This window comes from Setaria viridis, chromosome 2 (assembly GCF_005286985.2).
Source record: "Setaria viridis chromosome 2, Setaria_viridis_v4.0, whole genome shotgun sequence".
Lineage (NCBI taxonomy): Eukaryota > Viridiplantae > Streptophyta > Magnoliopsida > Poales > Poaceae > Setaria > Setaria viridis.
Genome location: NC_048264.2, coordinates 4,350,150 through 4,371,773, shown reverse-complemented (window position 1 = coordinate 4,371,773; position 21,624 = coordinate 4,350,150). Strand labels below are relative to the sequence as shown.

At 41.5% G+C, this 21,624-nt stretch overlaps 2 protein-coding genes across 2 annotated transcripts; one reads left to right on the top strand and one right to left on the bottom strand.

The window, feature by feature from the left end:
- Positions 1 to 1,996: 1,996 nt before the first annotated feature.
- Positions 1,997 to 6,044, top strand: LOC117845929 (protein LIFEGUARD 2). The gene is made up of 4 exons (XM_034727006.2): positions 1,997 to 2,464; positions 3,265 to 3,378; positions 5,237 to 5,394; positions 5,519 to 6,044. The coding sequence occupies exons 1-4, from the start codon at positions 2,191 to 2,193 to the stop codon at positions 5,720 to 5,722; spliced, it is 750 nt and encodes a 249-aa protein (XP_034582897.1). The 5' UTR covers positions 1,997 to 2,190; the 3' UTR covers positions 5,723 to 6,044.
- A 3,960-nt stretch (positions 6,045 to 10,004) lies between these two features.
- LOC117844533 (MMS19 nucleotide excision repair protein homolog) lies at positions 10,005 to 20,554 on the bottom strand. The gene is made up of 21 exons (XM_034725229.2): positions 20,227 to 20,554; positions 19,760 to 19,822; positions 19,603 to 19,657; positions 18,940 to 19,037; positions 17,933 to 18,091; positions 17,780 to 17,839; positions 16,797 to 16,985; positions 16,617 to 16,670; positions 16,355 to 16,441; positions 15,531 to 16,266; positions 14,893 to 15,266; positions 14,724 to 14,797; positions 13,723 to 13,825; positions 12,725 to 13,587; positions 11,927 to 12,002; positions 11,718 to 11,829; positions 11,400 to 11,476; positions 11,236 to 11,316; positions 10,817 to 10,896; positions 10,625 to 10,725; positions 10,005 to 10,534 (listed from the first exon to the last, which is right to left on the bottom strand). Exons 1-20 carry the CDS (start codon positions 20,302 to 20,304, stop codon positions 10,710 to 10,712), a joined length of 3,435 nt encoding a protein of 1,144 aa, XP_034581120.1. The 5' UTR covers positions 20,305 to 20,554; the 3' UTR covers positions 10,005 to 10,534; positions 10,625 to 10,709.
- Between the last annotated feature and the right edge of the window lie 1,070 nt (positions 20,555 to 21,624).

Below are 21,624 nucleotides of genomic sequence, written 5' to 3'. Positions count from 1 at the left end.
CTAAAAAAATTAAATACAGAGTTAGGCCTGTTTGTTTGAGGTTTCCAGCAGCTTTTCACCCTAAGAAGCCAAAAACTCGACCAGTTTCTAAGTTGAGCTTTCCTAAAGCCAAAAAGCTACAGAAATTATAATTACATGGGAAGCTCAGAAGCAATGAAATGTGAGCTTTCTGCAGCTTTCTACATCAAGGTTGCGAAAATTACCCACCTGCTATCGTTTATGTTGCGAACCAGTCATTTTTCTTTCCTCAGCTCCATCTCCATCTCGTCCTGCCCCGTCCCACCTCGTGGCCACCCCGGCGCCGCCTCCTGCTCCAGTGCCTCAGCCTCTCCTCCGAGCCGCCGCCGCCGCTGCAGCCCCCTTCGCTTCGCTCACCGTCCCCTCCGGCGTCTCCCCTGGCCTCGCCTCCGCCCACCGCTGAGGAGCCCAGATCCGACGGGCTCGAGAAGCCGCCGCAAGGGAGCTCCTCCACTCCAAATCTTCCCCGCCGGCGCAGCACCCCTCCTTCCCGCCAAATCTCGCTTGCCGTCAAATCCGACCGGTATCCAAGGTGAAGAAAAGCCTAGCATGTGGACCTCACAAACACACATTTCATCCTACCATTCCAAAAGCTAGGTTGCCAAACGGTGTTAGCTTTTCCAAAGCTAGCTTTCAAAAAACCACCCTTCTAAAAAGCAAAAGTCGAAAGTTAGCTTTCTAACAAGTTTGGAAAGTTAAAGCTCAAACGAACAGAAACTTAATGGTGAAGGAAGTAGGCCTATCTACTATCACCACCACACAAACTTATCAGTCGAAAGTTAACTTTCTAAAAAGTTTGAAAAGTTAAAGCTCAAATGAACAGAACCTTAATAGTAAAGGAAATAGGTCTATATATTATCACCACCACATAAACTTACGGCGACATATTTTTTTCCATGCAACGTTATGATGCCGCCTTCATCGGTTTCGGCTCCAACTTTGACAAAATTTAGCAAAAGCTTGTTCGATGGGGTAGTCGATTCTCGATTGACAACCAAAAGTGCTTTAACTTTTTTTTTCCGGCGAGGTAAGAGGAGAAACGTGCTTTCGGATTTCGAGCCTTCTTTTCCTGTCTGGTTCTGCACCAATGGGCCATATGGGCCTTCTTTCGTCCCGTCCGAGCAACTTCCTAGGCTAAAATTTGGGAAGTTAGTAATAAAATTATGATTCAAATAGAGTTGCTATTTAGCGTTTCATCCCACCAACTTGCCAAACTTGCCTCGCTAAAATGTAGGTTCCACATACAGTAATGGTCAGAATGGATAGTGCAAAATAAAAATGCTATTATAGTGCGAAATGGAGAGACGGTTGGAGTGGATGGGAGTGTATATTGTTAGAGAGAAAACTTGTGATTTAAAGAGTGGGAAATGGATTGTCTGTTAGAACGAGCTAATATGGAGAATTATTTTAGCAACTTGGCTATATAGAAACATAGAGAGAAAAACGGATAGTCGGTTGGGACGGACCCGAACGAACTTTTCTTTAAAAAAGAAAGAAAAACAAAAGACTGACCGGCCGGGCCCCCGAACGCCGCGCGCGTGCTTGACGGGCCTCTCTTCGGTTGTTTTTGTTTTTGTGCGCTCTTGCTCTCTTCGTTTGTTTTTGTGCGCGCGCGCGGCCGCGCTTGACTGGACCCGGTCCACGAGCTCGTCGCGCGAACCGCTCTCCAGCCTGGCGCATCCCCCGCTCGCCGCCACCCGGGCCCCACCGCGCAATCCCCGCAACTAACCTCGAAGCCAGGGCATCCGCCGCGTGGGCCCAAGGGAACGCCACGACGCCACCCGTCAGGCTGTCACGAGAGGCCACGCAGCAACGCAGCGCAACAAGTCCCACGCGTCCGATCACACCCGCAGCTCGACCCGCTCCGCGCCCCGACCTTCGCTGACATGTGGGGCCAACTGTCCCGGACCCACCGGTCATTGTTGGTGAACCACAGGACCTCGTGGTATAAGATGACCCCATTCGCCTTCCCAACGGACCCAAGGCCCAACTCGGCTTCGTGTTCTTCCCCAACCCACCACTAGGGAGCGCCGTCCTCGCCTCCGGCTCTCCGCCTCTCCCCTCGCATACTCTCCTCCTCGCAGCGCCACCCGCGAAACCCTAGCCCCGTCTCCACCCAGAGGGAGGGAGAGTGAGAGAGAGGCCTTCGTCGTCGTCGGCTGCGGAGCCAGGATGTCGTCGGCGTTCGGGTACCAGAAGGGCGGCGACCTCGAGGCGGGGACCTCGGGCGCCCCGGGGCCGCGGGCGCTGTACCCGGGCATGCAGGAGAGCCCCGAGATGCGCTGGGCGCTCATCCGCAAGATCTACGTCATCCTCTCGCTCCAGCTGCTCCTCACCGCCGCCGTCGCCGCGGTCGTCGTCAAGGTCCGCGCCATACCGCACTTCTTCACCACCACTCACGCCGGGCTCGGTCTCTACATCTTCCTTATCATCCTCCCCTTCATCGGTGAGCCCACCCTCTCCCCCCATTCCCTCTCAACTTTTTCTCTCTCCGTTTTTCTTTTGGGTTCTCTTCCTCGGAGGATTTTTTCGATCGGATATTCGGATTGGTGGGGAAAGTAGGGTTTCCAAGGGTGTTCCCGTGAGCCTGCCGAATGCGTTCCGCAAAATGTGCGGTGCGTATGGGTTGCGGTTGCGATGAGATGAGGAATACGCGTGAGATTGAAATATCTGAGTCGCAACGTTGTGTGTGGTGAGGTTTCTCGCACTGCTGATTATTTTTCCTCATTTTTGGGGATTTTTTGATCGGGTTGTTGCGAGAGGGTTCCGCTCACAACTGATTTTTCCCTTAATTTTGGGGTTTTTTTGATCGGGGTACTTGCCATAGATTAATTGTTTCTTTGGTTTCTGTTTGTTAATATATTCTGCTCACTTGCTCAGACGCGTTACCTTCTAAGTTGCATTTTGAATCGGATGCCAAATTCCTAGGGGACTAGATGCTTATCGTAGCAGTGAAGTGTTGCCAGTTTTTAAATAATTAGATATAGTTTCAAGGGCTTCTGTGAAATCACGGGACTTTGCGTCCTCTCGTGCGTGCACGTATGGATGCCCTCGCGTGGCCGCAAGGGTAATTTGGTGGGTGTGTGGGTGGGTGAGCTGACAAGCATTAGCCATGCTGTGCTTTGCAGAAAGGTCACTTAAAAACCAAGTTAATCATGTGTTACCAGGAATTGGGATTGGATTTGATGTAATAATACTTCTGAAGATTACATGTTGCTGAAAATGGTTTTTCGTTTTGCTGTGCAGTGCTGTGCCCGCTTTACTACTACCACGAGAGGCACCCGGTCAACCTGATTCTGCTTGGCCTCTTCACCCTTGCTATCAGCTTCGCTGTGGGCATGACATGCGCCTTCACCAGTGGTAACTTTCTCACCCTCATTTGTCCAACTGCTCTTACTATCAGCTCCCACCATTGCTTTTGTGTGCCTACCTGCATAATTTAGCAATATCTTTTCCTCTACCAGTATTTGAATTAGCAATTTCACCTGTCAGCGTAAATACAACATGGTTGTGGAATGGTATTTACGCTGACAGTAAAGGGGCGTACCCAGTGCGAAAGCACCCACACAAGGTGGGGACGCTTTCGCACTGGGTACGCCCCTTTACTTGTCAGCATATATACCATTCCACAACCATGTTGTTTTTTTGTTTTTGTTTGTATTATTTTTTGGTGAGGTTACAGAGAAGTTTCAAGGAACTTGTCCTGGAAGCCCATGTGAGGCATTTGCCCACTCTTTGTATAGAGCCTAGTTTTAGGTTTGGTGGCATATATGATGTGCTTATCTGAGTCCAATGCTTTATGCCTGTCACATATCCGCGTAAACATTTCTGGCAATGACACAACTACTTTTGAATTGCCTACAGCTAGTTTTAGCTTGGTTATGCACAGCAACTGGCGCATAGTATGCAATAACAGAGCTGGTTTTGGCAAGAACTTTACTTTGTTAGTGTATTACAGAAATTTCAAGGAACATGTGCTGGCAACCCATGTGATGAGGCATTTGCCCAGTCCTTGTGCATATGGCCAAGTCGTAGGTGTTAGTGGCTTTATGATATGCTTGTCTGAGTCAGAAGCAATTGAAATATGACCCTCATGTGGACTTTTTCAATTTTGTTCTTGTAAAGCATTTAGATTGACGCATCTGTTTCTTTTTCTCCCTATTGTTTCTTTTTTCTTACCCAATGTGAAGTTGACCTTTGACCAGGTTGTGCATTTTTTAAACTTGCAATACATTAATAATCGTTACTCTTCAAGTTTTCCTTAAAACATTGGTTGAAACATGGAACTCGAGAAGTTATTTACTATTTGTTTCTGGTTCTTTTTTCTTTCCTTTTAATTGTTGCATGGTTTTACGATATAGTAATAGTTTCAATAAGGCAGTTATTTGTCAATGAAAATAAGCTACCGCTTAGTCACAGTTTCTGTGAGATTACAGTTTGCAAATCAATACATGTCACATAGATTTTTATAGAGTAATGAATTGTTATAGGCTGTGCACTGAGAGTTGCTTCATATAAAAGCTACTTTTGGTCATCTTCAGCTGGGTTAAGCTCATTTGATTCAAGTGATGCTTATGCATATAAAAGCTACTTTCGGTAACACCCAACTTTATGATCTGTCTATGGTGTGCACTGGCAACAACAGTTGGTGCATGATGTGGTTGATTGGCTTTTGGTCTTGTGCATCTCTGATTTTTGTGGCCAATAATTAGGATGTTGAATTATGTACTTGCCTTTTCTGTTTCTGAATTTAACATGTATTCCCTCCGTCCCAAATTACTATTCGTTTTAGCTTTTCTAGATATATAGTTCTTGATATGCACCTAGATATATATTATGTCTAGATACGTAGCAAAAGTTATGTATATGTATCTAGAAAAAGCCAAAACGTATAGTAATTTGGGACAGAGGGAGTATGTATTATTAGGTATTGAAACTACATAAGAGTTATTTTGGTGAAGATGAAGATATGCACAAAGAATGTCAAATTGAAGTAAACTTTTAGTTCTTTTATTTACTTTGTAATTTAGGAAATGCTTGTAATATATCTCTGTTCTGCTGTTGGTTCTGGTTATGTCCTTTTCCCTTTGAGATGCACCTGTCATGTTATCAAATATAAGTCCTCCTGAGTCAATTCATAATTAGTCTTTTAACCCTTTCTGTGCTCTGCTCCTAGTTCTGATCTATGGATTGCTAATATAATCTGATGTGTGAACAGGCAAGGTCATTCTGGAGTCTGCAATTCTGACAACAGTGGTTGTCCTTAGCCTAACTGCTTACACTTTCTGGGCTGTGAGGAGGGGCAAAGACTTCAGCTTCCTGGGTCCTTTCCTGTTCGCCTCCCTCATAGTGCTGCTTGTGTTCGCATTCATCCAGGTGAGAGATCTGTCCTTGCAGCATCATTGCATTCTCTGTCATGTGATACAGTGATAGTACGTACCTGGGATCTTCTCCATCTGACAATCGACGCTGACGGTGACCTTGCTGTTGCCTAATGCAGATCCTGTTCCCACTGGGCAAGCTCTCTCAGATGATCTACGGCGGGCTGGCCTCACTCATCTTCAGCGGGTACATCGTCTACGACACGGACAACATCATCAAGCGCTTCACGTACGACCAGTACGTCTGGGCCGCCGTCTCCCTCTACCTGGACGTCATCAACCTCTTCCTGTCCCTGATGACCCTCTTCAGGGCAGCCGACTAGGCGCGCCGCTCTCTTGTCCTACCTCGTACCTACGCTTCGGGTCTGTCCCGTGTGAATACCGTACGTTGGTACCTGAATGCTCACCGGTTAACCTCCTTTGCCCAGAATTCCGGTCCCTAGAATTGTATAGCTGCGTTGCCGGACTACTAGTATGGTCGTGTTCGTCGCCGAGTCGTGTCGGTATCATGCTATCATCTGCGTAGAGATCACAGATACATTGTAATGGTCGAATCTGTGCGTGGAGACGTGGTGATGGATTTGGGTTGCTTATGACATGGTGGTTGGTTTAACATTGGAGGAGTTTGGATGGATGTCTGCTTTATGTCTTCGCTTGCTGTTTCTTTTTTAAATCATTTCTCTATCGAACATGACGTATGCATCTTTTTTCACGGCAGACACGAGCGTTCGGCCGCGTGCCCCCGTACGTGATCGATGCTTGTTCGATCGAGAGCAGCCCTCGATCGATGCTTGTTCTTAGTTCCTACGTACATTTCGGTGACCGTGATGCCACTCGTGTCGACACGACAGTGCTGGTGCCCATGGTGCTCCTCCGAAAACGGCACCCCGTCAGCATCGTCCTCCTCGCCCTCTTCACCGTTTCCATGAGCCTCGCCGTCGGCTTGGGCTGCCTCTCCAGGAAAGGTGACAGCCCTCTAGACACAAGAAAAACCTCAGCCTTCCTACACGTTACACTACTAGACCTGAAATTTGCAAAATTCCTAGTACATTGCTGTGCATTCTAAAAATCTTCCAAGGTTCCCATTTCTCCATCGACTGAGAAATCTTCACCGCGAAACAGCTATCGCATTGTTTTACAACATAGTAGATAAGCTGCACGGTTCAGACTGACTGAACGTCACAATCTACATACTGCACAACATGCAACAATTCAACCATAGGAAGAATAATACTACATGCCATCATTTTATGATTGAAGTCTGTGACGTCAATCATTCGGGTGTGGAAGACCATACCAAGCAGCCTCCAGAATATCACGAGAAGACAGTGTGCGATAGAGGACAGAGCAAAAGGAATAAACAGTAACTCTACTATAGCCAGGACAATTATTGAAGAACGCAGCATGGTCCAGCTGTTCAGGCAGCAGAAGAGATGAATAATTGAGGAGTCTCCCGAAACCTTTGCTCGGGCTATAAAAGGAGAAGCAGGGTGAAGCATTCAGCACACCAACATCAGATCTGCAAAAGCCACAACTAGCAAAGAACACCACCACCAGTAGAAGACCTCCACTCACACTCCACTACTCCATGAAGATCACCACCACCTCAGAAGTGCTCTCAGGATCGAAATATCCATCATTAGTAGTAGCATCCCACTACCGTTGTATTACTCCACCACCTTTCTAATATTAGAATAAAGGGAAGCTGTTGAAGCTCATCCCGCGGTTTGTTAGGTAATCCCTAAGGCTTGTGCTAAGTGCTTGGGGTTTCCCGAAAGGGAAAACCGTACGTAAGTTTGTCCTGTGGAAATGGATTAAGCTATCCTGTAATATCCCTGCCTTCCTTTAAGCTCGTTCATATGGGGCAATGTCTCTACTCTAGGGACCCTAGAGAAGAAATCTCTGCGTGTGTCATTCTCGTGTTAGCCCTAGTAGCGGTGTTTGAGAAGAACCATGTGTGCGCAGAGAAGTGTTCCCTTCGGGTGGAACTGCCTGGGGAGACGGTAGAGCCTCAGTCCTGTGTGCGCGTGGTTGGGGATGGTGGCCTGGTTCTAAAGCAAGCTAGCAATGCATGCGGTGAGTATCGAGCAGGAGTAACACAAAGTATAGTAGCACGACCGGCTGAATTTTTTGGTCTCGCTAACATGCAAAGATCCTCCGAATCAATATAATTAAGCTATATACCTAATCATGCACCTACGCATATCGTGAAAGCGACCCATAATTGTTGAATAGTTACTCAATAGTGATGAATAGTTACGCAATAGTGAGCGAATAGTTCCACCAATAAGTACTCATCCTGAGGTGCTCCACCCACTCGCGGTGAGTGCTCGAGCACTGTTCATACACGTATTTTGAATAGTGAGCTGAATTTGAATAGTGCATCGCAATTTGAATAGTAACCAATGATTTTGAATAGTGCAGTGATAGTAACTCGAAATTCAAATTCTAAAATTAGAAATTCCGAAGTTCACGTGTCATTTTCTAAGTACTGACCGCGAGCTTCGGAATTTCTAATTTTAGAATTTGAATTTCGAGTTACTATTCACTATACTATTCAAAAACGCTGGTTACTATCCAAATTATGAGGCACTATTTAAATTCAGCTCACTATTCAAAATATGGGTATGAACAGTGCTCGAGCACTCACCTCGAGTGGGTGGAGCACCTCAGGATGAGTACTTATTGGTGGAACTATTCAGCACTATTGAGTGACTATTCAATAATCATGGGTCGCTTTCATGATATGCGCGGGTGCGTGATTAAGTATATAGCTTAATTATATTGATTCGCAAGATCTTTGCAGGTTGGCGAGACCAAAAATTCAACCGGTCCTGCTGCTATGCTTTGTATCACTCCTACTCAGTACTCAACACATGCATAGCTAGCTCGCTTCAGAACCAGACCAGCCCGATCTTCACCCTCACAATCCCCAGCCACGCGCACACACGACTCAGGCTCTACCGTCTCCCCAGGCAGTTCCACCCAAAGAGAACGCTTTTCTGCGCACACAGGGTTCTCCTCAAACGCTGCTACCAAGGCTAACACGAGAACGACGCACGTAGAGGTTCTCCTCTAGGGTCCCTAGCGTAGAGACATTGCCCCGTACGAACGAACTTAAAGGAAGGCAGGGATATTACCAGGACAGCTTAATCCATTTCCACGGAACAAGCTTACATACAGCTGTCCCTTTCAGGAAATCCCAAGAACTTAGCACAAACCTTAGGGATTACCTTACAAACCGTCGGATGAGCTTCAACGGCTTCCCTTCATTCTAATATTACAGAGGTGGTGGAGTAATACAACAGTAGTGGGGTGTTACTACTGATGGTGGATATTCCTCAGAGCACTTCTGAGGTGGTGGTGGTCTTCATGGAGTAGTGGAGTGTGAGTGGAGGTCTTCTGCTGCTGGTGGTGTTCTTCGCTGGTTGTGGCTTTTGCTGATCTGATGCTGTTGTGTTGATTGATGCTAAATGCTTCACCCAACGCTAAATGCTTCACCCAACTTCTTTTATAGCCTGAGAAGAGGCTTCGGGAAACTCCTCAATTGTTCATCTCTTCTGCTGCTTGGACAGCTGGACGGTGCTACTTTCTTCAATAATTGTCCTGGCTACAATAGAGTTACTGTTTATTCTTTTTGCTCTATCCTCTATCGCGCATTGTCTTCTCGTGATATTCTGGAGACTACTTAGTATGGTCTTCCACACCCGAATGATTGACGTCACAGACTTCAATCACAAAATCATGGCATGTAATATTATTCAGTCCAACAACTTGTAAAATGCTTAATCTAGTACAATAACTTATCAGGTAAGTGTAGATTCGTCCAACAACTTGTTAAATGATCAATTTAGTGCAATAACTTAGCAAATTGATGCACCTACAGTCCAAACATTACAACGAGGATGTAATAAGCAAAGTAGATGGACATGTGAATTTTATTCCAATCAATAATTCTTATTTTTTCTATCAATAAAAGTCGTTGATCATGATCTGTCTGTTGCTTCTTAACTGTGTACATAACTTATTTGTCCATGAGTTAAAATTCAATAAATTTTAGAACGCTATTGGTATTATTGAAATAATAAAGTCCACAAGAAAGCATGTGACCTTAGGTTTCTTCCGCATTTCTTTTCATGTATTCAACAAACGTAGAGAAGCATGTATATTTCTAGTTTCGCTCAGTTTTACTTTCTAAACAAGTACATGCGCCAAACTTCTAAAAGGTATTGTTAGTATGCATTAATATATTAATTTTTTAGCTGAACAAAAAATTGCATATAATCAAAATGTAAAATATGAAATTAAATATTTCTAATTAAAATTAATTCATTGTATAAAAAATAATTAATACAAAGACATAATATTAATTTCGTAAACACCAAAAAGGTTCTAGTCCCGGCTAAATACATCACCCTTACAACACGAATATCAATGATCAAATAATGTTCAATAACTTAATCTTACGTAAATATTCTCTAGCCCAACATTAGCAAATATATTGCTTGTTACAGCATTTTGTACTACGGATGCACCAATTACCAATTTAATGCATTAATTTGAACATTTTACAAGTTCTTGAACCAATCCACATCCACATGCAAATTATTGTACTAGATGGAGCCTTTTATAAGTTCAATATCGAAAAACCAATCTGCACCCACATGTCTATTGTACTAGGTTGAGCATTTTACAAATTGTTGGATCCGCACCTACTTGATAAGTTGTATGGTGAACGCAATTTACTCTAGGTATCTTTTACAACACAGCGTTTGAGCCATGCTTGATGAGACACTCAGGGCCTGCTCGAAACATGAAAGCAAACTAAACTGTCAAGTCATGGCTAACATCAGGGGGGATAACATGCAATGCATTAGCGAGACCAGGGTTACATTCTCAAGTGATCCAATTTGGTTTTGCATCCTGCAAAACAATGTTCCGGATCAAGAAACAGAGCAACGCTGGCAAATGGCAACCCAGATGGAGGGCTAACTCCAGGCACTTTTCTCCCATAGTTTCATGGTTCTTCAGAGAATCACCCAACATTCGGAACTTAGCAGCTGATCCAAAGAAAAGATTTCAGACATGAACCAATCCGCAGTGTCCACTCACCTTATGTGATGGCACAGTGAATCCTGTGTACGTGCATCAAGCGGAAAGGGAATTAACCTAGAAAGGTATCACAATACCCAAGTGTTAAAAGTTGAAACAACCAAAAGACGTACCAATCGTGCGTACTCATCAAGTAACAACAGGATCGCCTAGTAAGCAACTCGCCAACTTGTCAGACCACTGAAAGCGTGCCCATCCTTAAGCAAACGACTGCCTGAATGTATTGAAGGAAAACAATTCATAAGGCAATGAAGAGCTGTTTGCTACAAAATTTATAAAAAGGGCGGCCAGCAAAATGTATGCACCATGTTTGTCGACATCGAACAGCCTCTTGACGAACAGCCCTTTTCTTATCATCGAGAGCCTTGATTGCTGCTTGTAGAACCTGCATAAATGTGTCATTCTGATATGAGCTTTTTCCCCAGACAACCTGGTTTCTCATGCAACAACAGTCAGCTATATTAATTAGGACACCCTCAATCCCTTAACTTCCAGCTGAATTCTGCCCTAAACCTAACATGAACTTATCATGAGATATATCGCATCTCATTTATCCCTTGCAAGGAAAGTGAACAGTGGAAGCATAAAGCCTGATCATCATCTCAATTAGAGTCTATGAGTGATAACATGGTATGGTTTCAAGATTTGGGCAACCTTATAGTTACTCTATGGCCATATTACATATATTTTACCAATAAAAGAAATAGATAAATAGAAAACTAACCTTTCGCCGCATAGGGAAAACTTTTGAGTGAGGAAAAGTAGAAAAGGCTACTAAACATTGTAAAGCTGTCTCCCGAACAACCTAAGGGAAAAGGTTATGGAACATATTAGTTCACAAACATAACAGAAGGACAATTAGGACAAATGGATAAATACAATACTAACCATCATATGAGGATAGGAAACAAGTTGGGTAAGAACACTGATGGTGATGTGGACATTGTCCAGAATGCACTCTTTGCCTGGTTAGGAAAAAACGAAGTTAACAAACTTGATCAAATACGTTGCAATAGATCAGTATCAAAATAAACGCTGACTGGATTTGAATCTGCAGAAGAAAATAACAAAACGGGGAACTTGAAGGACTGCATAAAAAGAACACACGGCAATTATGCATCTGGATGGCATAACTTATTGTGTTAATACCTACAAACTAAGAAACATGGTACAAATGTAGAGATAAAGCAATATAAATGATCTCACCCTTTTCATCCATCAACATTCCAGACAGGACAAGTAACAAATTGTACACTAAATCCTTGTCCTGGATATCCACACTTAATTTAGCTAAGCTATCAACCATCACGAGTAAAATCTGCAAGATGGGAATAAAAGAATTGGCCAATTAGTAAGCTTTGACCCAATAAAGACTGATTACATGGGTATGAGCATCATATTCAAAAAGTTGTAACCTGATGTGCTTCAGTTATAACTGCTGGTACTGGAGCATTGGAAATGATATGCCCAAAAGCTCGGTACAGTGCCAATCTACAATAATCGGCAATTTTTTTCTATCATTTAAGAGATTTTAGAATTGGACAAGGACAAAACGATCCACAGGCAGTTGCTAAATCATAAACTTGAACATAAAAATAAGGCCCACCAAGCAATATCAACCAACATTAATTAAACATACATTTCTTTTAGCATATTATCTCATGACGAGACATAGCTCATAAGGATAAGCACAAATTTTCAAATCATGCAAACAGATGATTTAGGTTATAAAGTTACATTACTAAAAATAACAAGTCACCATTTCATGATATGCATGGCATAATGAATTCCTTCGCTTCTCAGGGCATTCAATCCATTTCAGGTTGTCACCACCAATTTTGTTATTAAACTAACACATCGATCAGCATTAGAAATGGTGCCAGTGCACTTCTTTCACTAACATTCTAACAGCAAGAAAGAATAAAAAACCCCTTTGGCATTTTACATAGTAAACTGGAACAAACCACAACTGTATGCATGCAAGCTCGTCATCTTTCCTGGAACAAAAAAGCTTATGGTTTTCCAACTGAAATGGCAGAATATAAATATTGACATGTCCTCAAACTTACATGAATATCAGGAAGAAGAAAACATAATATATAGGCAATTATGCACTGGAGCAGGATAATGTTTGAGAAGTGTGCGACTGGAAAATCATATAGTGATGGTACAAGGATTTACAGGAATAAAATAATAGTGATGGCGATACTTACTTTGTTGTCATTGACGTTGCTTCCTTGATTTTAGAGAGGAAGATCGGCATCATGATTGAGAAGAAACGCTGCTTATACAATGGCTTTATTCTTGCATGAAATTTTTTATTTAGGCAGACTTCTGAATCACTCATCATTACATGGAATGCACCAGCTGCGGATGTTGCAATAGAAGTATTTGATGAATCATTGACATAAGATTCTTCCTCGTGGGATCGAATAGTAGCCAAAGTCTCATCTGAGCATAGACACTTAAGCAGAAACATCGAAATGTCCTTCACCTTCTCATCTCCTCTCATAAGTAATCCTTTGCCAATCCAGGCTAAGCCAGACAAGATATCAATCTTAGAAAGTACATTTCCAGACGACACGTCTAAGAAATTAGCATCATTTGAGGTGTCAACAGAAGAGTGGGATATCTTTGAGTGGTTGCTGGCTAATACAGTTGAGAAACACCTCTCAAGAATACCATCAAGTATTTTATCCAGTTGATTCTCGTGTGAGAACTCTGGATTGTGTAGATACTTATTGAAAACAGAAGCTAATGCATAAGCAGCTGGCAGTTTCCCATTCAGTAGAAAGACTGTAAAGAGGTTGATCATCACTACCATATCAGGTGCAGGTGTTTGAGGCCGAAGGCCAACTATAACCGATGAAAGCATGCCAACCAGAGCTGTTTCTTGAACAGTGTGTGAAGGAACTAACTCATCTGCAGACAAAAGATGATATGTCATTGATTTCAACGGCAGTGGGATCACTGATGATACCATGCTATATGCTTTCTGAACAATCCGTGTTTGTTGCTCCTCTGTACAGACTCCAACTAAAAGCTTCATTCCTGCCATTAGTGAGTCAAGGAGGCCCTGAAAGATATGGAAAGAGATTATTTTGCAATTGTTACATGTAAATACTTTATTTACACAAGATGTATCATCAAAGCAACAGGTACTATTAAGCAACTTATAATTAACATATTTGCTAGATTTGATAGAGCTCACCTGTGAAGCAATTCTATCTAACATAGTTAAGTCCTTAATCTCATCCAAAAGATGCATCGCAAAGCTCAATGCAAGTTCATTGATACCACCAGAAGTAAACAACCTGCCATAAATGAGATTATTACTGAGGGAGAATGGCTCACTAACCCAACATATATCATGCAAAAAAACAACAACCTCCAGTCATATTTATATGACATTTCAGACAGCTTGGCAGAAATTAAGGTAAACAGGTGCTTTTTTTTTCTCGAACAACGCAGGAGAGCTGCGTGTCATTTCATTAAGAAGAAGAAAGAGCAAAGGGTCCGGCCATAGACGGGCCCAAATACAACCTCAAAACCCCCTTTGATCCTAGTAACTAGCTAGCTAATCAAAGGTGCATGCATGCAGCGGTTAACAAAGGGGCTTCGGAAATGATCCATGCAACCTTTTTTCTTTTTTTTTCCTCAAACATGCAGGATACCTGTGTATCTTTGTATTAAAAGGAGAAACAAGGATCTTACAGAAAGTACAAAAAACCCAACCCTAGGAAGAACATACTTTTTCTTAATTAACATGGCACCAGGCACACCATGAGGAAAAAAAACACAAACACGACCACTAACACTAAACTAACTCAGCCACATTGCCCTCAAGATCTTAGCACCAGATAGACACTACAGATGAGCACCCTCAGAAATGTGTCGAAGAACCATCAGAAAACCTCAGTTTGGCACCATTAAAAGCATCAAGTGTTGTTGCATTCAGGCAAGACATCAAGTGTTGTTGCACTATCTCCAAAAGCCCCAGCATCATGTAAACATGACTGCAGGAGCAATTAGGCTCATCCATGTTTGAGAAACCTATCACAGAATATAATAGCCTGTCGCACCTATTTAATAGTCACGTTTCTGGAGCATTTTTTTATCTACATTCACAGAATACGATAGCCCAGGCAGGAGTTTTTAGATCTCAGATTTCTCTTAACATAGAATTACACAATAAAAACAAAGTTGTCGTACCAAGGAAGGACCTGACCGGAGTAGCACTCAAATAAATGGGCTACATGTTCAGTGCATTCCATTCCTCCATTAGTCTGCACCATCAATAAAACTTTTTTCAGTTGCTTACAAGTTATAAGAATGAAAGTTACATGAAGTAAGAAGCCAGCAGGGGAAGCAAACCTCAGACCTTAGAAATATTGGTGACAACAGCTCCTTCAAGTGATCTAGCAACCCTTAACATATAGTTGAACCCAGCAGTTCCAATTTCATAACTTGCTTCAAGTCTTAGGCTGAGAGGCATTGGGCCATCATAAGATTCAACCAAAGAAACAATCTTGTCAACAACTGTTCGGCAGTAAATCACTTCCTTTTGAGAAGCATGGAACTCCCCAATAGATGAACCAATGCTAGTCAAGGCTTTTAATGACAATCTCCATAAATCAACATTTTCAAATTTGCTTATAATTACTGAAGTAAGCATAGCCAGAATATCCTCATAAGCATTTGCTGTTAAAGGTGAGCACTGTTCCGGGAATGTTGCTAGTGTTAACAAGCCCTTCACTGCAAACCATTTATAAGTAACTGAATTAGAATAGAGAACTTAATTATCAGTGGCAAAAGTACAACATTGACACAAAATAGGTAAACTGGAAAAGCGCAGAAAGTTGGACACCCTGAGTATTTAGTGTTTGTGAATTTGCAAGTTTGGCAATATTAAGTATATGCATGGATAAACATAGTTTTGAGAAATGTGATGATGCCAAACAGGAGCACATTTCACAAAATGTGGCCTGTGGTAAATTTATAATTAAGGCATAACCATACCAGCACATGAGACATATTCTTGTCTGAACATTGACTGCATAGATTCCGAATCAATAGTTAAAAATGATCCAAGGAAATGGATTAGCCGATCCAACTTTTTCTCTAAGATAAGCCACCAGGACTCCTTCGCTAATTTAATAGAAGAACAATCAGCATATGATACAAAAGCCACTTCTCTACAGGATGTAAGCATTTGAACAGATAAATAGAGCGCCCCATAGTTGTCAGCTGCAGAAGATGATCCATTGCAAGTATTCAACTGCCGAGATTCATAGTCAGTTGATGTTCCCAAAATATCTACCAACTGTGTAAAATGCTCTTGAAGGACTCTGGCACACAAATATGTAGATGATTCAGAAAGAATAGAAATGACACTTCCGAGTGCATGCAGTTGGGCCAGATCTTCCAATGAACTCAATATGGACTTTTCTTCACTTGATATAGAATGGATCTTATTCACAATATCCTCGTCCAACAAGATCAAATTGATGAAAAGATCTTTATCTGAAGAATCAATACACATAATAGCAGTCTTCAAACATTTCAAAGCCTCTAAGACCATTTGATTCTTATTCTTCTCTGCATCCTTTGGAGATCCTGATGTTAATAAAAATTCCTCTGGAGAAGAGCTAAAAATCACTTCTTTCAACTTAAACCACACAGCCGATGCATGTCTAACCATTCTATCAGTTCCATAGAAGCGAATGCAATTGTCCAGATATTTTAAAGATTCAATCTGTAAAGAAAATTAGAGTTAAGTTTTGAGCAGAACCTTCACAATGGTAAATGGCTGAAGGAGCAATGCAGTAAGTTAAGCTGCTTACCTTTGCTAAGGGAAGAGAGGAAGAAAGCTTATCGAGAAGCAAAGGGATGGCAAATGGCTCAAAATAGGGGGTGGAACAAAAGGCATGCTGCAAGGATTTAAACATATTGTTAGCCAAGAAAATGCTAATCATTCCTCACCTACAAAGATGACAGGCAGAGATCTAGTACGAGAAAGATTTTAGTAGTGCTAAGATATATCCTTTGATAAAAAAATGGAAATCTTCCTGAAATCATAAATCAGGTAAAATATTATATTCATACCATTAATGCTCTGGAAAGGTCATCCCTTGTAGCATTTAAATCATCGCCCACTCCCTGCATACATACATGACACATATAGTCATGATCCTACTTTGGAAAATGGAAGGTCAAGAACTAATGAACAACAGAATAATAGAGCAAATAAAATGGTTTGAACATCAAATAGGTCCATTAACATACATGTGTGAAGTAGACAGGAAAATACTTGCTTAAAATCTCAAAAAACTCGCTTGCAAATTGCGCTGCCAAACCAGATGGATCTGGAAATAGCTTCATGACAACTTCCACTACATGAAAAGAAAGCTTCAAGCATTCTGGGTCCTTCTCTTCATCAATTGCTTCACAGATCCAGTACAGCTGTTCACCATCCTACACGTATCAATTAAATTTGTGACTATATTAAACACATCTCTACATAAATCTAAAGAATGGGAAACATAAACATAAAAACAAACTAACAGTGAAATAGAAACTAAATATCCATGTCAGAGTCTCAGATGTAATGATACCCTGTCTTCTCCCAGAAAAATTAGCACTTCCGAAAAAAAAGGTTTATAGTTACTTGCCTAGTTGCCTTTTTTCCCATTCCCATGGTACACTTCACAAGTACCCCTATTAACTATACCGTCTCAGCTTACTTTGCTACCTTGTTTCTTAATCCCAGTAGGTGTTGTCAAATTTAAACCAAAACAGAACTATATTACATTTAAGAACTATAATCATACTGATATATTGATATGAATGATTTAGTAAAAAAACCCAGCATTGGGAACAAATAAGGGGTACATGTGCTTGCTATTGAAAATGCAAATATAAAGAGATAGTCATAACATTGAAAAAAAACAATTTGCTCTGTTTCTTCTAAACTAGCCATTACGAACTAAAAAAAAGACACCAGATCTTGTGGAACTAAAAAACAAAGAGACCATATCACTAACTCATGTAGTTCTATAACATTGTGACAAAAAATTAAAGGAAAATTTTCACTCCTAAAACATCTAACAGAAGAGAACAGAGATTGTAGCATAGAGAGAGCAATACTAGCTAGAAAGCTGTCGGACAGATAGAATTGATAAATATATATATTTTCCAGTAATGATAGCAACTATGTTTTGACATTATGATAGTGACTCTGTCGTTCAGATATTGAGTAATCACCACACCATTGTTTTGACGACTTCCGGGTACCGATCCAGTATGCAGCTCAGAATTTGGAAGCACAGCTGGAGCCAAACATAAAGATGGAAAAGATATCAGTATATCAGATTAAGATCTAAACTTATATAAGCATCTTTGTACTGATGAATCAAATCAACCTTGCGGTCAGCAGCTGCAAGTGATTGCACTTGAACATTCTGTAAGAAAGACTCAACGATTCTTTTGACATCGGCAATTACGATACAACCAACACCTTGCTTTCTGTGCAATAGTGCCAGGCAACCAACAAGTGCTCCCCGTATTGCTTGCCAATCTGACTGATATGCAAAAAGGAAAAAAAATGAAGTTACAACAATACTCAGCAGCCATCTGAGTAAACTGCATCCCACTGAGATGCAAAACCTTGCTTGTGTAGAAAAGAGATTTATTGTCAGTGTAACCATTGACACTTGACAACACGCAAGAGAAACCACAATTTTCAAAACCATAATTTTGACAGTTTTGCTATACGTAACTCGTACCTTAGAAACTAAATAAAGTGTCAGGTTTAGGCAGTGATGACATTTCTAGCCATTGCAGTTTTTTTTCCTAAAAGGCTTGGTAAACATTTCTAGCATGGCCTAACTTGCTCGGGAGAAAAAAAAAAGCTTTGTTGTTGAAGGTAAGCATCCCAGATAAAGAAAAATAATTTTGTCTACTTAAAAGAAGGCCTCTTGCCATCATCTATATTAAAAAACATTTCACTTTCCATATTCTCCTTGTTTGCAGCTGTTGGATTTCACCTCTAGCTACCCCACCTTGCTTGGGACAAAGAGGCTTGATTGTTATTGTTATATTACAAAAGAATGCCTTGGTCTGATAAGAACTTGGATAAGTCTAAAGCCATTAGCTTCCCCAGTTTGGTTTCCTTATCACCCAGGTATTGATCTCGCTCCATGTTTGCAATAAGAAAGTTACATAAACAGAAGGTAATATTTACTAAATAAAATCAGGTAAGAATAACAATACGTGAAACTATTTTCAAGCAATTGTGATCATACATAAAGTGTACTTCAGAACCATGATTCAGAGTTCTTTCTTTTCACCCCTTTAATACTTAAAGCTCTAGGACAGTATTTTAAGAGGAAACAATAATGATCCACATAATCAAAGTATCAAAACTTACCAATCTTGATATAAAAAACTCTGACAAAGTTGTGATGGTATTGACGTCTAACCATTTAACCGAAATTCGAGACAATATCTCCCCGAGGAGCAGTATTCCTGTAGAATAAAAACTTACAAGTAAATAACTAGCAAACAATATGCATCTGCCACTAGAAGGTTATTGATATTAAGTTCAAATCTATCAGGAACAGATGCCCCAAGAAAGAGAATTTGGCAGGTTGTGTTGAACAGAATATAAAATAATGAAGTTTACATTTTTTTTTCAAAACTGCAATCTATTAATCCAATAAAGTGGCGCACACTTGTTGTTGCCATTTTCAGTTTCTTCTGGCAATCAGAGCGTAAGCATACATGCCCCTGCGTGTTTTGTGTTGTTTAAATAGATTGAATTTGTTCAGATAGATTAAGTGCAGCAATTTGAAAAAAAAGGAACATGATTTGACTTATTTATCTTCTTTAAAAATTAACAGGAGTGACTCTAGCACCTTAAATCTAGGCAATTAAGCATAGACAATACCTCCTACGGTCCCACCAAACTCATACAGAAGGTTAATCGTTTGATTGTTTCTCGAGAAAGCATGATTAAATATATTATGGAAGATAACCACAACAGAGAAAAGAGATAAAAGATAACCACAACAGAGGAAAGAGATAAAAGGACCTCTTGATCTCACAATGTGGTCTGTTGTCGTCAAATACATCTCCATCTTGGACACCTGAACAAATCATCAACGAGAAAAACCATGAAGTCAACCTCCTTTCCCCAGTCATGGTGGATCACACTACGAAATGATACTATCTTGGAGATTGAGGCATACCAAATCGAAGAGGGTCAGCTTGTCCTTGTTCACCAGGGCCGCAAGCGCATCCACACTGGCAGACTGTTATGAAAACATTAGGGTCCACACAAAATCAGTTACTAGTCTAACAAAAGGTGCCATGGTCTCATTGCATTACTGTTCCAGCATTAGCTTCCACATGAAAGTAGCATGAAAATTGACACTAGACAAACAAAAGGCATATTTTTTTCCAGATGAATATTCAACTCACGCACATATCATAACAAACTGCAGCAGGATTACACAGAATTTCAGACTGAAAATTTTTTCTATCAAGCTGCTCACATAGTCCGAAAGTTTCGTCCAGTAGCCAAAATAACCTCGCATTACAGCTAACGCAACCGAATTTCTGAGAACAATAAGCTAACTGAACCAAAGCTTCAAGCTCAGAGAATCCAATTGTGCAGAGAAGGGAAGTGCAGGGGAGAGGAGGGGTGAGACCGTACGTGTTGCGCGGCGGGCCGGGAGACGTCGACGTAGGCCTCTACGTGGGGAACCCACTCTCCGGGAAGGACCCTCGCCATCGCCGCCGCCAGGTACGATATAGCAGCGCGGGGGCTTAGCTCCCGTACCAGGGTTTATCTAGGGTTCTGCAGCTCTGGTGCCGCGTGAACAGGGAGGGCCTTGGAGGACCAGAGGGGAGGAGGTTTTCTTCGAGAGAGCGCCTAGGCGGGGGAGGTTCGTCGGCGGCGGCGGAGGCGACTGGAGGAGGGAGGGGGAGGTGCGGGCGCGAGTGGGGCGGACCGGCGGAGCGGAGGCGGAGGCTGGTGGGTTTTTCCCCCCGACACGGTCGGCACGTGCGTATGCCGTTCAAAGAGAATTCCGTTACTACCCCTGCAATGTCGAAAATGAAGTTTGTTCTCCTCCTATTGGAGTATCCCTAATAGGAGACTGTTGAATGAATGGAAAATTTCTGTTGCAATTATCGGCTAAATGTGAAAAGAACGATGAAGAGTCTAGACTATTGTCTATCGTTTAGCATTTTCGCTTCCATATTCTTTTATCTGTTTTCCTTACCATTCTCATGTTAATTGTACTCCAAAACATGGGAAAACTTCAATAAACTTGTGTCTTCCATATATTTTGTTTCCACTCTCATCCCTATATACACTAATAGAAATATGAGCATTCGTCCTTAACGTTAAGTACCGGACGGTTTTTCGTCCGGTACTAACACGCGAAATTAGTACCGAGTAGAAATTTTCGATCCTCGGAGACCTTTTACAGTACCAGGCAATAACACAAACCGGTACTAATGCTGAGCAATAAAACCAGTATCTCGTGATATTTAGTACCGGGCGGTGTTATTGCCCGGTAATGAAGGCCTCTTTACGGGTTACTTCAAAAGGAAAGCATATCTAACTCCATCGCAAATGCTTTCTTTATTTTTTTGGACGCAAAGCCGTTTAGTGCCGGCAAGGGGGTTCTAAGTCAGCCAGAGGTCAAAACGTTTATTTTGAAAGATTTACGAAGGTTATTTCAGCTTTTTAAATACCATCATATCCAAATATTCTTCTACGATTTTCTTCTCCAATAAAGTTAGTTAACTTGGGGTATTTGGGAAAAGGAGGCTAAATTTTAACCCCCGTCACATCGAATGTTTGGACACTAATTAGAAGTATTAAACTTAGACTAATTATAAAACTAATTATACAACCCCTAGGCTAAATCGCGAGACGAATCTATTAAGCCTAATTAGTCCATGATTTGACAATGTGGTGCTACAGTAACCATTCACTAATGATGGATTAATTAGGCTTAATAGATTCGTCTCTCGATTTAGCCTAGGGATTCTGCAATTAGTTTTATAATTAGCTTATGTTTAGTCCTTCTAATTAGTATCC

Bases quoted from the DNA above. Each gene is read 5' to 3' on its own strand.
- LOC117845929 (XM_034727006.2), top strand. From the start codon at position 2,191: ATGTCGTCGGCGTTCGGGTACCAGAAGGGCGGCGACCTCGAGGCGGGG. The intron at 2,465-3,264 runs GTGAGCCCACCC...TTTGCTGTGCAG, and splicing joins TATCATCCTCCCCTTCATCG to TGCTGTGCCCGCTTTACTAC. The intron at 5,395-5,518 runs GTGAGAGATCTG...TGCCTAATGCAG, and splicing joins TTGTGTTCGCATTCATCCAG to ATCCTGTTCCCACTGGGCAA.
- LOC117844533 (XM_034725229.2), bottom strand. From the start codon at position 20,304: ATGGCGAGGGTCCTTCCCGGAGAGTGGGTTCCCCACGTAGAGGCCTAC. The intron at 19,038-19,602 runs GTCCTTTTATCT...TTTATTCTACAG, and splicing joins CCACATTGTGAGATCAAGAG to GAATACTGCTCCTCGGGGAG. The intron at 11,477-11,717 runs GTGAGATCATTT...TTTCCTAACCAG, and splicing joins AATGTTGATGGATGAAAAGG to GCAAAGAGTGCATTCTGGAC.